The sequence below is a fragment of the Ruditapes philippinarum genome, unplaced genomic scaffold (assembly GCF_026571515.1).
Source record: "Ruditapes philippinarum isolate M1 unplaced genomic scaffold, ASM2657151v2 ctg1467_1_1_1_1, whole genome shotgun sequence".
In the NCBI taxonomy this organism is placed as follows: domain Eukaryota; kingdom Metazoa; phylum Mollusca; class Bivalvia; order Venerida; family Veneridae; genus Ruditapes; species Ruditapes philippinarum.
The window spans coordinates 40,272-54,463 of NW_026859804.1; the positions used below are offsets into that span (position 1 = coordinate 40,272).

At 29.2% G+C, this 14,192-nt stretch overlaps 1 protein-coding gene across 1 annotated transcript; it reads right to left on the reverse strand.

Annotated features, from left to right (window-relative positions):
* Positions 1–4,233: 4,233 nt before the first annotated feature.
* LOC132757970 (ras-related protein Rab-11B-like) lies at positions 4,234–13,436 on the reverse strand. The gene is made up of 5 exons (XM_060749468.1): positions 13,381–13,436; positions 10,950–10,956; positions 10,207–10,450; positions 9,590–9,670; positions 4,234–7,527 (listed from the first exon to the last, which is right to left on the reverse strand). Exons 1-5 carry the CDS (start codon positions 13,434–13,436, stop codon positions 7,412–7,414), a joined length of 504 nt encoding a protein of 167 aa, XP_060605451.1. The 3' UTR covers positions 4,234–7,411.
* Between the last annotated feature and the right edge of the window lie 756 nt (positions 13,437–14,192).

The following is a 14,192-nucleotide window of genomic DNA, read 5'->3' on the forward strand; positions in this document are numbered from 1 at the left end:
TTATTCTACTATTCTACCATAATCTTGTCTATATTTATTTTAAAAAACATACATGGCATGGCATAATGTCAGTGTAAAAGCTAAATTAAACAACATGCCATTATGCTGATGTTGTAAGTTTTGCTGGTTCTTTGATAATACAATGTAAATGATTAGAAATAATTTGGACAACTAGCATTTTGTAGAGTAAGATGATTATTTCTAACTACCATAAAATTGAAATTTATGATGGATGTTTGACGGCTGTCCCACAAAGCCATGGACAATTGTTGTAAGTCAAAAATATCAAATTAAATGATGTCGTGCTAGATTTTTGCAAGCTCACTCTGCAATGGCATGTTTAATATCAGTAAAGTTTTTTAAGCTTGTTTAGACTATTGTATTTAAGCACAGTGTCCAATGAACTTATTGGGACAGCCCTCATATTTGCAAATTATTGGCCAGTATTCACATTTTTGCTCTAGAGATGTGTAGAATAATTATCATTGAAAGTTTCTTTCTACAATTAGATGCTGTTTGATGACCCTCTGTTATTGGTTTTATTTCATATTTTAAATCATCCAATCAAAAGTGAAGAATGAGACTGGTTTTCCAATATCTGTTTTTGTTAAAAAATAGATCAAACATTCTGGAATTCAATGCATTTTGTAATAAATAGACTGCCCTACTTCACTCATTGTTAATGCTAAACTATAAGGAGCTTTATGAACTAGTAATAGACATGTTGAAATAAGTTATTTATAACAAATTGTTTTTTCTTTGTTGGTGTTCATTCTTTGGTGATATATTTAATTATGCATTTATTACTTTTTCAAATAAAAAAGTTTGCACAAAATATTGTTGTTGGTTTTCTATTAAAAATGTTTTCTTTTTATGCGACCAATCGAAAATCTAGATCAGGACAATTCCCTTTCAGTTTATTTTCAACAACCCGGGCAATTTCCCCTTTCACTGTGGACAAATCACCTTCCATTATTGCTGTATTGCGTTGCAAAGGTCAAGGGGTTGCCTTTAAGAGTTGAGGCTTCAGAATGAGAGGCAACTAAATGGGTTTGAATTACTGGTATCTATGCTTCTCTTAGCTTTAGCAGATTAGGTGGTTCTGACCTCAAGTTTGTAACACCCTAGGTTAGCTAAAATTATCATTCCTGTTTTGGCACCATTTAACCTAAGATGTGTTGGTGCACTGTAAAACTAAACAAAATATAAAGAATAACAAAACTTTTACATTAATGGATTAAAATATAATTCAGCACAAATGTTCAACATAATTAGGAGGAATGTTGCACATAAAATTCAGGTCCTTCTAGCCAAGGTCAAGATAATGTAGATAGAAATATGGGATTGAGTGAACTGCCTATTTAGTGAACATGATTTGTGGGATTCTATCACAAATGTTTACCATCATGAAAATGAGCATAACTTGCATAATTCAAGTTAATATATGTAAGGTGAAGGTCACATGAGAAAGTGAAGTATTTAGAGTTTATTTGCGGCATATCTTATATATCACTTCATACAAATGTTCACTATGATATCATTAGATGTATTGTCACTCCAATGAAGCAGGTCAAGGTAATACCTGGAGGTCAGAGGAAAACATGCTCACAGAATATGTGTAATGTGGTATATTCAGAACCCTAAGGGCTTAGTAGCTTTTGTAATTGGCATATTTTGTGAAAATGGCACCTTCGTTGTAGATTTGTATTTTCTTATCAACATTGGATACACAGGTTTTTGAATGAAGTCACTGACTTAAATAGGCCTTTTCAGTGATGTCATGTCAGAAGAGGCAAGGATTATAACTTCACCACAAATCTATTTTGCCAAAAACAGTCTCATTTTGATCATAAAATGGAAGTACAGTACTGTAATCTAAAAGTGACCATGACATAAGTCAGCACAAAAATCTTATACTGTCTTGATTACCGGTAGGTTAGAAATAAGCCTACATACAGAATATTGTACTGTCACAAACTAGAAATTTTGTAAGAAATTGAATAAACTATAGTTTTCCTATATAAGTCTAAATTAAGATACCCCAGAATTGATCCTAGGGGCATGATTCCAGATAGTTTGTAGAAGACCACGTCTAGGTGGTGGATGAAACATGCAAAATATCTATGCTCTTGGAATTGCAGTTGAAAGGAAATTACTTTTAAATGATTTATATTTTAAGATATTTTTAACTCTTGTGTAGTTTGTAGTTTCTGAGGAGAAAATTTTAAAACATTTAATATATTTAGTGTATATAAAGTTAGTAACTCCAAGAGTGGGACATGATTTATAAAGCTGTTATAGAGTAATACAAGGTGGTACTACATGCAAAATATCTATGCTCTGGGCATTGAAAATTTGAAGAAGAATTTCAAGACATGTTTACTATATAAGTCTATACTAAGTGGCCACAAGGTAAGGCCATTTTTGACTCCTTGAGTATGATTAATTTACGTAACTTTTGTAGAACCAAATACTAAATAATATAAATCTGGCCATTTTAGTTTGACAAAAGAAGTCTTGAAATGTTTTTCCCTAAATAATTTAATTCTAAATACATACATATTAAACTAAATGGCCCTGGAGCTGGACCTTTTTTGATTCTAGGGGTATGAGTTACAATAGTTTTGTAAAAGACCACAAGGGGAGTTTGAGATATTATTTTAAGAAGTTGTGAATACTGCTGATGACAATGAGGGACACAGTGCCATCAATGTACAATTTGTGTTAAGACATCTAAGAAGGAAGTTAGTCTTGTAAAATAAATATTGTAGGACATGCATTTTACTAAAAAACATTCAATATTCCAAAATAACAATATCCGTTTTATTTTTTTCAGTTGCAGAGATCTCATTAGAAATTGCTGAGACACATTAAGTAAGAAATGTGTTGATACAACTTGGATGCCTCCACATTCCACTGGTCTGTCAATCAACCAAGGGACATTGTAACAGACAAAGGCACATGTATATGCCCCCATTTCAAAGTAGCGGGGGCATTATAAGCTCAAATGAGTTTCATTCTGAAATGGAGGTTGCACAACACTCGAGTCAAATATCAAGTGATAAAATTTAATCGACACTTATTTTAGAGGTGTTCAACAAGACATTAAACTCAGCCTGACATTTTGGCTGCTACTAAAGACAAAACCTTATAATACTCGAGATAAGGTCTAGATTAAAACATTATCCATTTTAATTTGTGAAGAAACATTGTAACTAATTTAAAACCACATTCCAGTCCCCTTTCTGGAAATAAATAGCACAAGTGTCATACTAGTTCCCTTGATCCCCTTTAACAGTTGAATAACTATATAATTAGTCCAAACTTCCAGCAACCATTTTGTGTTTAAAATTAAAACTTTTTGTTTCACTTCTCTTACTCTTGAACAATACACTGCCAAGAGAGCCAACAATAAAATGGTTTTGTTTTTTATAATCATCAGGAATAAAATAGATCCAAACAGCATTTGCTAAAATATATTTTTTTATTTTATTCTCTTTTTAAAATACAAAAACAAAAATAGCAGAGATTTAAATCACAAAACCTTAACAATGGTATTATTACATGGGTAATTCATGAAGTATTTAAGAACAATATAGCATATCTGAATAAGCTTCAAATAGGAAACTATAAAATAAAATCAAGTCATGCAATATGTTATTAAACCCTGTAAAATAATGTAACTGGGTTAATAGATGATAGTAAAATATAGAATTAATTAATTATTTCACATAATCACATTACTTACATAAGAGATTGCAAAATTTGCATACTAAACTATTACTGGTATAGTGGTACCATGCATAAAACTGTTTACTAAGGAAACTTTCATGTCAATAGTGAGACCTAAAGAACTTGAAAGGTCAAGGACACTTATATGAAATAAATGGCATTATAAACCAGTCTTTATGTGAAGAATCTGCATTTTGGGTTTCATGAAAAATATTGTTTCCAAATCCTCATTTCCCTCCAGTTATATTGTTATACTTTCTTAGAATAAACAAAAGGAGCATTAATTTTACATTTGAGAAACAAGCCTGAAAGCATTTTAGTTGGTTTGTGCTTTACAATACACTGTTTCACGTTAATACATAGTATACAGCCTTGCCATTGTATTGAATGCATTCTGGAATTATAAATACTATATAAAAAGATAAAGCTCCCTTGTAACAAGTTGTCTGGTTTAAAATTGCACCAGAAACTAAAATTAAAATCGTATTTTCTTATTATTCCTATTTTTTTAAGAATAGAAAATTCACAAACACTATATTTTCTTAGCAAATATACAAATACATATATACATCATAAAAATACTTTATAAATAAAAAAATTCAATCAAGTTTATGGATTCTTTTTCACAAAATTAATTTACAACATGGAAAACAAGTTTAAGCAAAATGTTAATAAAAAACCTAAGAAGCGGTGACGCTGATAATTTAAGCTTAATTTTATAAAAGCTATAAAGAAATTAGAATTGTTTAATATTGATATTTCTTTTAATCTACCTGGAACATCCATGCCATATGATCATGGTCTGCACTATGGTACTTTGAAATTTTTCTTTAAAAAATAATGAATGGCAATGTAAAGATAGACAAGTAAATTTGAGATATTTAGCATGGTAAGGATGAATATTTTTCTCTGATGTTTAATTACCATATAATTATTGTATGCAAGTATCTTTATTTGACTAATTGTTATATTTTGGTGTATAAAGTTTGAACCTGCATTGCCATTAAATATTTTGTGTTTTATTTGTGAATCCAAACACAGTATTCAACACTGAAATATACGTACAGACCCTATTAATTTCAAAGGTCATATACATTTATTTCTTAACCAAATAACCAAAATTTAATGCTATATAAAATCAACAAATCAAGTGATAGTTATTGGGTTAATTTTGGGCTAAATGCTCATCCAGTGAAGTATTGAACTGTTTAATAAATCATAATACAGTTATAATTAAGAAATATTCAGACTGATCATATAATAGCACCAGATAAAAAAGAATAATAGAAAGAAGTTATTTTCTATATAAAAGAAGTTATTTTCTATATATCAATATATCAAATAAATCAATTGATTTTTTTTTACTAGCACAGACAATGAATATGGCAAAAATAGAAATTTAGAAAAGAATGGCTTTCTAAGTGGAATGACATGGTTATAAAACAGCAACACTCTTGGCGTAGAAAATTATAAATATCACCAAAAAAAATAACAGACATTGTTTCTAATTTAAAAAGATGTTCTCTATGACATGTATGCCATATGAAACTACTTTCAATAAATTGAATTAATGCTTATTAAAACTTAAAAATAAAAGGCATATCATGTTGTTGTTTTTCCTATCTCATTAAAACATTTTTTCTCAATGTTTTCAAATTACAATGTGAATAAAACTTCTCAAAAATCTGACCTTTTTATCCTTTAAAAGTGATTAGATTAGTTAAATTTAAGTATATTTTCTAAAATACATGTGTATGTATCACTACAAAGAATGTTGATTCTCTTGTAATCAAAATATGTTACTATAGTGATAAAAATAGATTTTTTTATTTCATATTTGTCATATTTTTGGTATAATATGCGTATAATCCTAAAACAGCATAAATCTATGTCAAGTTGTACTACATGATAAAATAGTTGGACCAAAGATTGTGAAAAAGGCAGTTAAAACACACTTATAGCTTAATTGTTAGTTATTGAAAGCAGGCCACAATTCAAACTCATACGTAGCTGCAGAATAATAAAGATTTACAATAGGAAGAAACTTCAACAATATTAACAAAAGATATGCAAATCTCAATGAATATGTTAATTAACAAATACATTTAAAAAAAGATAAATCTGTAAAATCAGATCTAGGAATGTCAAACCTGTCGCCCGGCAACAGAATAAAATATAGCAACCACCAAAATGAAAGCTACATGAAGAAAAATGATATGTACAAGTGAAAGTTTAACAGTTAAAGCTGCCAAACAAGGAATACTTCAGAAATATCACTTTTTTTCACAAAAATACAAATCCATCATCCATTATATCATGTTTCTTAACTCTATTTACAAAAAAACTTTCCAAATTTAAACAAAATATGCCAGTTTCACTACTATCATGGACAATGCATTATTAATTAATTACCAAGTAAGTCATTTACTTGATGGATATTTAAAAACTATCAATTGTAACAAAAATCGATCACCAGTAAAACTGAAGTTCAATATAGCTTTTGACACTAGTAAATCAGCTTAAAGGAAAATGGGGAAAAAATGTCTTAAAAGACCTTCATTGTATGCATTAAAGATTGTCCACAAAATCAATTGGTCAAACACATGGCTTATAAGGGACACATTTCTGAATATTAAATTTCAATTTAAATACATATATATATGTATATGTCACCACAGGGGTTTCAGATAAACATATTTCACTTATCCGTAACATAAAAATTTAAGAGTATGCATAAAAGGAATTATAATTCTCCATATACTTCTCAAAAATATTAAAAAGAAAAAAATTCAGGGGCATCTTAAAACATAACACTAGAGTATTCTATATTTCAATTTTGTACATTCAAAGATAAGGTGTTTTTTTAATTCAACAAAATTGCATAGTTAAATATGAGGCAAATAAAAATAAGCATAATTCCCTGAATGAATGATTCAAAAGAACACCAATCAGCCCCACTTGACTATAATTGGATGGAATGTTAAAAATAAATAGAGTAAGGCATAAAAAAACAAGTTTAAACAAGCTAAGACACTAAAACACATCCTGTTACAAAAACACATCCTGTTACAGCAAGAAAATCAGCCGGAATAAACATTTTTTAATGACAAAAATATGCTGCTTTATTATAGTCATTTAGTTTTATTCATTTAATTCAGTTTTGGTTTGATTGTGTAGGAAGCTAAAAGCTTAGTGACACACTCAAAAAGTCATTTGGTTAATTTTATATACATCAATGGCACACTTTAAAAATATTTGTAATTTTTTGTTTATATTCATCAAAATTTTATGAATTTTCAGATTCAACCCCATTAGGGAGCAGTCTCATGACATCATTCTGTCACCACAGTTAAACCCATCCTGCAAATCTGATCCAACTCTACAGTTTGTTGTTTAAAGTAAGAAATTCTATAGAACCCCCTTTACATAAACATGAACTTTTTTCATAACTCAAAGCTGCACAAATCTATTACAAATATTTAACATTGTCAGGACTAACATGTTATTATCCACTAAAAACTTTTTATTTAAGAAACCAAAGAACTCTCCAAACTGGCACTCTAAACCCACAAACAAGTTTGGGATATTATTAACTAACAAAAAAATCAAATCTAGTATACTTGTTAAATTAGCTAAGATAAATGAACACAGCTAGAACAACTGTAAAGTAAAATCAGTTCTAGCATTGGCAAGTGTCAGCTTCCGACATTGGTTTCACTTCCTGTTCCAATTTTTGTGTCTGGCCTTGTTGCGGCGCCATTGATGGTGGTGACTCCACTTGTAACTTGAAAATATCTGTTGATATAAAATTTTAGTATATTTTGAGAATATAAACAGAAAATAGATTTCAGAGATTTCAAAATGATAAACAGAGCTGGAATGTTTTCATTGACATGTTATTTAATGGCTTCATCACTAGATACCACTCACTGGTGAAATCATATCTAAATAAAAAATTTAGAAAAAAATTACAAAATCTATCAGCATATCTTTTATATTTCACTACAAGCTCTAAAAATATTTCAATGTCTCATGGGATAGTATTTAATAATTATGCAAAATATGAGAGGGACCCACATGGCTAAGTGGTTACGGTACATAACTGACATTCTCACTTGCCTTACACATCAGATTCTGTACATTTAAAGACTTCCAGGGAGTTTGGGTTCTTAATGGGAGGAAGAAATTGTAGCATGTTGGTTCTACTATAACCTAGACTAAATGTCTATAGAAAATTCCTATAACAAGCCAAGGTATGCAACAAAAAATCCCTTACTAGGCTACCCACAGAATAGAAATCAGGTCATAAATTGTGGAAATTTATACATTTACTCAACTGTTAATCAAAATTTTTATACTTGATTTGTTTTATATATTTGCTTTCTCATCTCAAGCAAAGCAGCTTGAAGACAAGATTAAGTAATCTATTGCAAAATCATTAAAATATGATAAATATATTATCATGTTTAAAAATATGAAATGTGTGTTAACTTCATAATTTCTTTTACAAGAAATACCTAAATCTCAGTTTCTTTAAAAAAAACTTGAGTAAATCTGATTCATTTAGAACAGTGAACAGGTCACATACATGTTAATATACATATAAATATTACTGATCTTTTTGAAAATTTAATACATGTATGTAGTTTGATATAAATCAATAATCTGTCTTTAGGGCAAACAACATAATGTATACAATTATTACATGATTTACCTCAAGAAAGGTAAATTTATCATTTATAACAAGTTTAACTTCAAAGCAAAATGTTCACATAATATTTCATGTTTTAAATAACCTAGCATAAATTAAGACATTAATTTATTGACAAAAGCTTCTCGAAATGTTTCATGAGAGTGAAAAAAAAGTGAATGGTTCATAAAACACACATTTTCTGTTCATTAAACTGTTCATATATAACAAATTCATGATGAAATTTCACAAAGTTTGAACAGCAAAGTGAATTTATGTGTCATATATTTCAACATAAAGATCTAGTCCTGAAATATGTTGTATACAAGTATGAAACCCAGGGTTCAATCCTCTATTAGCCATTTTAGCCACTTGCTAATGTTTCACTAATTTGGCTTAAAAAAAAATATAACTTGGCTATGGGATATCTTGTCTGGTTATGGAATTTTGATCAAACTTCACATTTAATTAGAAAATCACAAAAATTTGGCAAAAAGAAATTTCAACGAGGGTATAACATGTGATGGTCTTGATCAATCTAACTTAAACTACATGCAGTGAACATGTAATGATATGTTAAATATCTCTGTAGACAGACATGACAATACCAACATGCAAGAGATTCTATAAATCAGGCAACATGAATAATAGAACTTAAACCTGCATGCCCCCCAGATGCATCAAAATATTTCAAGAAAATCCAATTTGAGAAAAATGTTTTTCAGAAAAGTAAATAGATTCAATATTCAAGTTATTTAAGTTATAATTTACATGTTATGCACAGTTAATGACTGATTTAGCATTATTTATCATCATATTCCTACTGTGCGATTAAAGCAGTAAGGGTTGGGGTTTTTTGTGCATTTTTACCTCTTTTTGGCAATTTACGTGTTTATAATGTGTAAACTACAACCTTTGTTCACTTTGCAACATTTCATTTTTTAGTACCTTTTTAAAATTAAAGCAGCATGAAACTTTTCCTTTTTTTATTAATATTCAGAAAATATCAGGTCTTCTAAGTTTTTATTTCAAATTTTAAACAATTATGTTCAGGCATTGTTCTATGCATATTTTCTGCTATGAAGTGATAATTCCAAGGCTTTAACAGGGAAAAAATAACTATGGGACTTTAACTACTAAGTTCTGTACAAAACTGTACATACTCACCAACTAACAAATTATTAAATGCCTCTACCACATTGGTGTTATCTAATGCTGAAGTTTCGATGAATGAGTAGTTGTGTTTTTCTGAAAAATTAAAAATAATTTTTGAATGATATTTTTTTTCAACAACCCATCAAACAAGCACTACAAATATCATAAATAATATGTACTCTTCTTCATTCAGTTGTATAGTAAAATTCCAATCTGATTTCATTTCTTTAGCTATAGAAATTGACAACATGCTGTTGAATTTATTTTTATAATACCAAATCAAATTCAAAGAAAATGATTATGCTATATTGCAGCAAAAAATACCATAATTCATAAAGAATAAACATGTAATAGAAAATTTATTCAAAATCCATGAACCACACTTGGATTACATTTTCTAGAGCAAAAACGATAGTCTGATTCAATTATTCATGACTATGAATTTTACAGTCCATTTAACTATGTACAAAGTGAAAAAAATCTTGAATGAAATGTTAACATTAAACTACACTTGCTTTTTTTCCTGATATTTGTATATGAAAATAAAAGTCAAAATTTCAAATCAATTTCTCCACCAGAAACTGATTTTAAATACATGAATATAAATAAAGACAAAGGTAGATAAATACCTGCAAGTGATCTTCCCTCCTCCATACTGACTGCTCTCAGATGTTTTAGATCTACTTTATTACCTACAATCATTATACAGCAGTGGGGATCAGCATGCTCATTCAGTTCACCTAACCATTTGTCCAGATTCTCAAATGATGACATTTTACTGATGTCAAATACAACCAATGCTCCTACTGCACCTCTATAATACCTGTAATAAAAGGTGAATATTGTGAGAAATATTTGAAAAATTATATCATACTATCAAACATAAAATACACCTTTCTCAATGAATTATAAGATTTGTGTGAAAATGAAAGGTATGGGCATTTTAGAATTGTGTAAGAACCATAATTATATATTGTAGATAATACAGTAATTCTTTTTTCATTTTGACTGTGACAACATTAAAAACCATAATTATATCCAAAACTTTTAATATTTTTTCTTGTGAAGGCAGAAATCTGAATCTTTATCAACAATTTTTTGTTTGCCAAATTTTACAACATCAAACACCTTTAAAAAATAATCATGAGCTGTCCGCAAGACAGCGCTCTACTTTTCTCAGTGCTTGAGAAGGGGCAGATCTCTGGAACTCAGTGATATGATGTAAGATAATCACAAAGAACAAGTGTGTAAAGTTTTAACTCATTCCCTTCAGTAGGTTTGGTCATTTCAACTTGTGAACAAAAACTCAACTAAAGTGTGACAGTGTCGCTGATGGCGATACAAGTACAATATCTCTCCATATTCTACAAACAGTCCAGCTAACAAATCATAAAGTTAACTTATGTATTTTGAAAACAATCAAATTTCTGTGGAGTTTCAATAAATTCTCTTTCGTAGTTATGAAAATACCAGCTTGCACAAAAAAACTTAACCACAGGGATGCTGACAAATAGGTGACTGCAATAGCTTGAGTATTCTATTACTAGTCAAGCTATAAAAACTAGAAATGTTGTCCAGTAGACACACGGGTGCCCCCACCGCGCCACTGTTCTGTCAATCTTTTTACTAAAGTCGAAGGGGAAATTACTTCTAGCAAATAACTTGGATAAATCCACAAAGCAAAACCCCAGGTGGCAAATCTAAAATATGCTGAGACAACCTGCCCTACTAAGGTTAAATGACTATGTCAAATCCTTTTTGAGAAACTTGCGACACAAGTTGGAAAATTGCAAAACATTTTCTAACGTGAAGGGCAATAACTCTAAAAAATACTAAATAAAATCCAACGAAAAAACCTGGTGCATTATCAATATTCCCTGTAAAGTTACATGCCTCTAGGTTCAAATACTTTTTGAGTTACCTGCGACACATGTTGAAAATTGCAAAAAGCTATAAAAATATGAAATACTAAAACATATCCAGACGAAATACCCAGGTTTGCACCAAACTACACATGCTGATCAACATTCCTGTAAAGTTTTCATGACTCTAGGCTCAAATACTTTTTGAGTTACGTGCGACACAAGTTGAAAAATTGCAAAATTTTTACTAAGTCAGGGGCAATAACTCCTGAAAAATTAACTAATATATATCCAGATTCCAAAATAACCCAGCGTGCCACAAACTACACATGCTGATCACACCATTCCTGTTAAGTTTCATGACTCTAGGTCAAATACTTTTGAGTTACATGCGACAACCATAGTTAAAAATTGCAATATTTTACTAAGTTTCAAGGGCAATAATTCTGAAAATAATGAAAATTTTCCCAAACGAAAATTTACCCAGGTGCACAACCCAACATGCTGATCAACACTTCCTGTAAAGTTTCATGACTCTAGGTTCAAAGTACTTTTTGAGTTACATGCGACACAAGTTGAAAATTGCAAAAATTTGTATAACTAAAGTCAAGGGCAATAATTCTGAAAATACTTATAATATTTTCCCAATGAAAACTACCCAGGGTTTCCCACTACAACAATGCTGATGCAACATTCCATGTAAAGTTTCATTTACTTAAAGGGCAAAAAAACTTTTTGAGTTACATGCGACAAAGTTGAAAATTTTCAAAAATTTTAAAATAAGTCCAAAGGGGAATAACTTTTATAATTACTAAAAAAAATTTCCCAAAGAAAAATCCCAGGTGCACAACCTTCCCCATGCCCCCTCAAAAATTCCTGTAAATTTCATGACACTTTTTTGGGCAAATTTCTTTTTTTAGTTACGTGCGACACAAAATGAACGGGCGGGCGGAAGGACGGCGGAAAGGAAAAGGGGGGACGGACCCACAAGGGAAATCTTTAAAAGCCCCCCCACTAAAGTGGGGGCACAAAAAAAACAAGTGTAGAAAAGAGATACTTTTCACACTAGTGGGGTAGCCCTAAAATTTTCTCCTGGCCTGCCTTTTAAACCCAAAACCCGTGCTTTTTTGGTTTTTAAACCCCCTTTTAAACTGTAGTTTTATAAAATTTCAATAAAAATTCATATTAATTTTTTGATCATTGTTTGTTAGACAAATCTAAAAAAATTGAGTAAAATTGGGCAAACATTAGTAAAATTTAAAAAACAAAAAAAATTTTTTTTTTGATTTCTTTGTCAAATGTATAAAACTCAATAAGCAAAAAATTAATAAGCAATATTCTGAAAAAAATTCAAAAGACAAAAATTTTAAAAATCCTTTTTACAAAAAATTTCCTTTTTTTTGTAATTGAAAAAACCACTTTTTTTTCATTAAAATTTAAACAATTTTTATTATATACATAAATGAAAATTGAGAAAAATTTATGAAAATAAATTTGTATTTTCAATTTTTTTTTTATTTTTTAACACTGAAAAAAAATTTCCCTTTTTCACTGCCAGTGAAATATATATTTTCCCTTAAATTTTTTTGGTTCTTGCCAAAAGTACTTTTTTTTGAAAATTTAGCCCAAAAACACAACCTTTATGGGGAAACCTTTTAAATTTTAAAAAACAAAAACAAAATTATTAAGCAGAAAATTTAAAATTTCTTTTTTATTTAAAAATGGCATTTTTTTTTCATATTGTCCCTTGAAAAAAATTTATATTTAAATTGGGGGCTACCAAAAAAAAAATGAAAAAATTTTTTATCATACCAAATTGAAGAAAAAAATCCCCGTATTCTAGAAAAAAAATTTTAATTTGCCTTATGAAAGACAAAAATGAAACCCTTTTTTGAAAAATTTAAAATAAGCATTTATATAATTGTATAAATTAAAAAGTACCTGGGAGCAAATTCAAATCCCCCTTTGGGCTTTTCCCCTTCCCCTGTTAAATTCATTACGCGTAAAAACTTTATTAGGAAAAATTTGGGCTTGCCCCCCCCCCTGAATCTCCCTAACCCCCAAAATGAAAAAAGGGTAAAAAAGTACTTCCTAAAGGAAGTGGCATGAAAGGGTTTACAAAAAATGATTCAAAATTCTTCAAAAATTTTTTTCCAAAAATTTTGTGGTTAAAAAGGGACGGTCACTTTTTGAAAAAGCTATACCCTACCTAAAAACTTTAAAAAATTTAAAAAAAAATATCTTGTGTATTTTTTTATAAAGGATTTATTTTATTGAATTCTTAATAAAAAAAAAATTTTTTAATTTTAAATTTAATTTTTTGGTTAAAAAAAATTTCCCAGTTAAGTCATCATCCCCAAATTAAATTTGAAAAAAATTTACAAAGAATTTAATTGTAGGCTTTTGTTTTTGGGAAAAATCTAAAGGGGTTAAAACTTCAAAAAACCTAAATTTAAAAAATTTTGCGGGGAAAAAATTATATTTTTTATTTTTTTTAAACCTTTTTCCCCAAATAAAGTAAATACTGCCCCTGGGCCACCGCTGTTGCCATTTTTATTTTTTATGCTAGAAAACTTAAATAGGGTTTCCTTAAAGGAAATAAATTTACCTAAAAACCAAAAGTTAGGAATTTTTTTCCCAATAAACTAAAATAAATCTTACAATTTTTAAAAAATTTGAAAAAAGGTCAAACTCATAGTTGTTTAAATTTTTAATATCACATTGATAGAAAATGGTCGCCCCCACTTTAATGC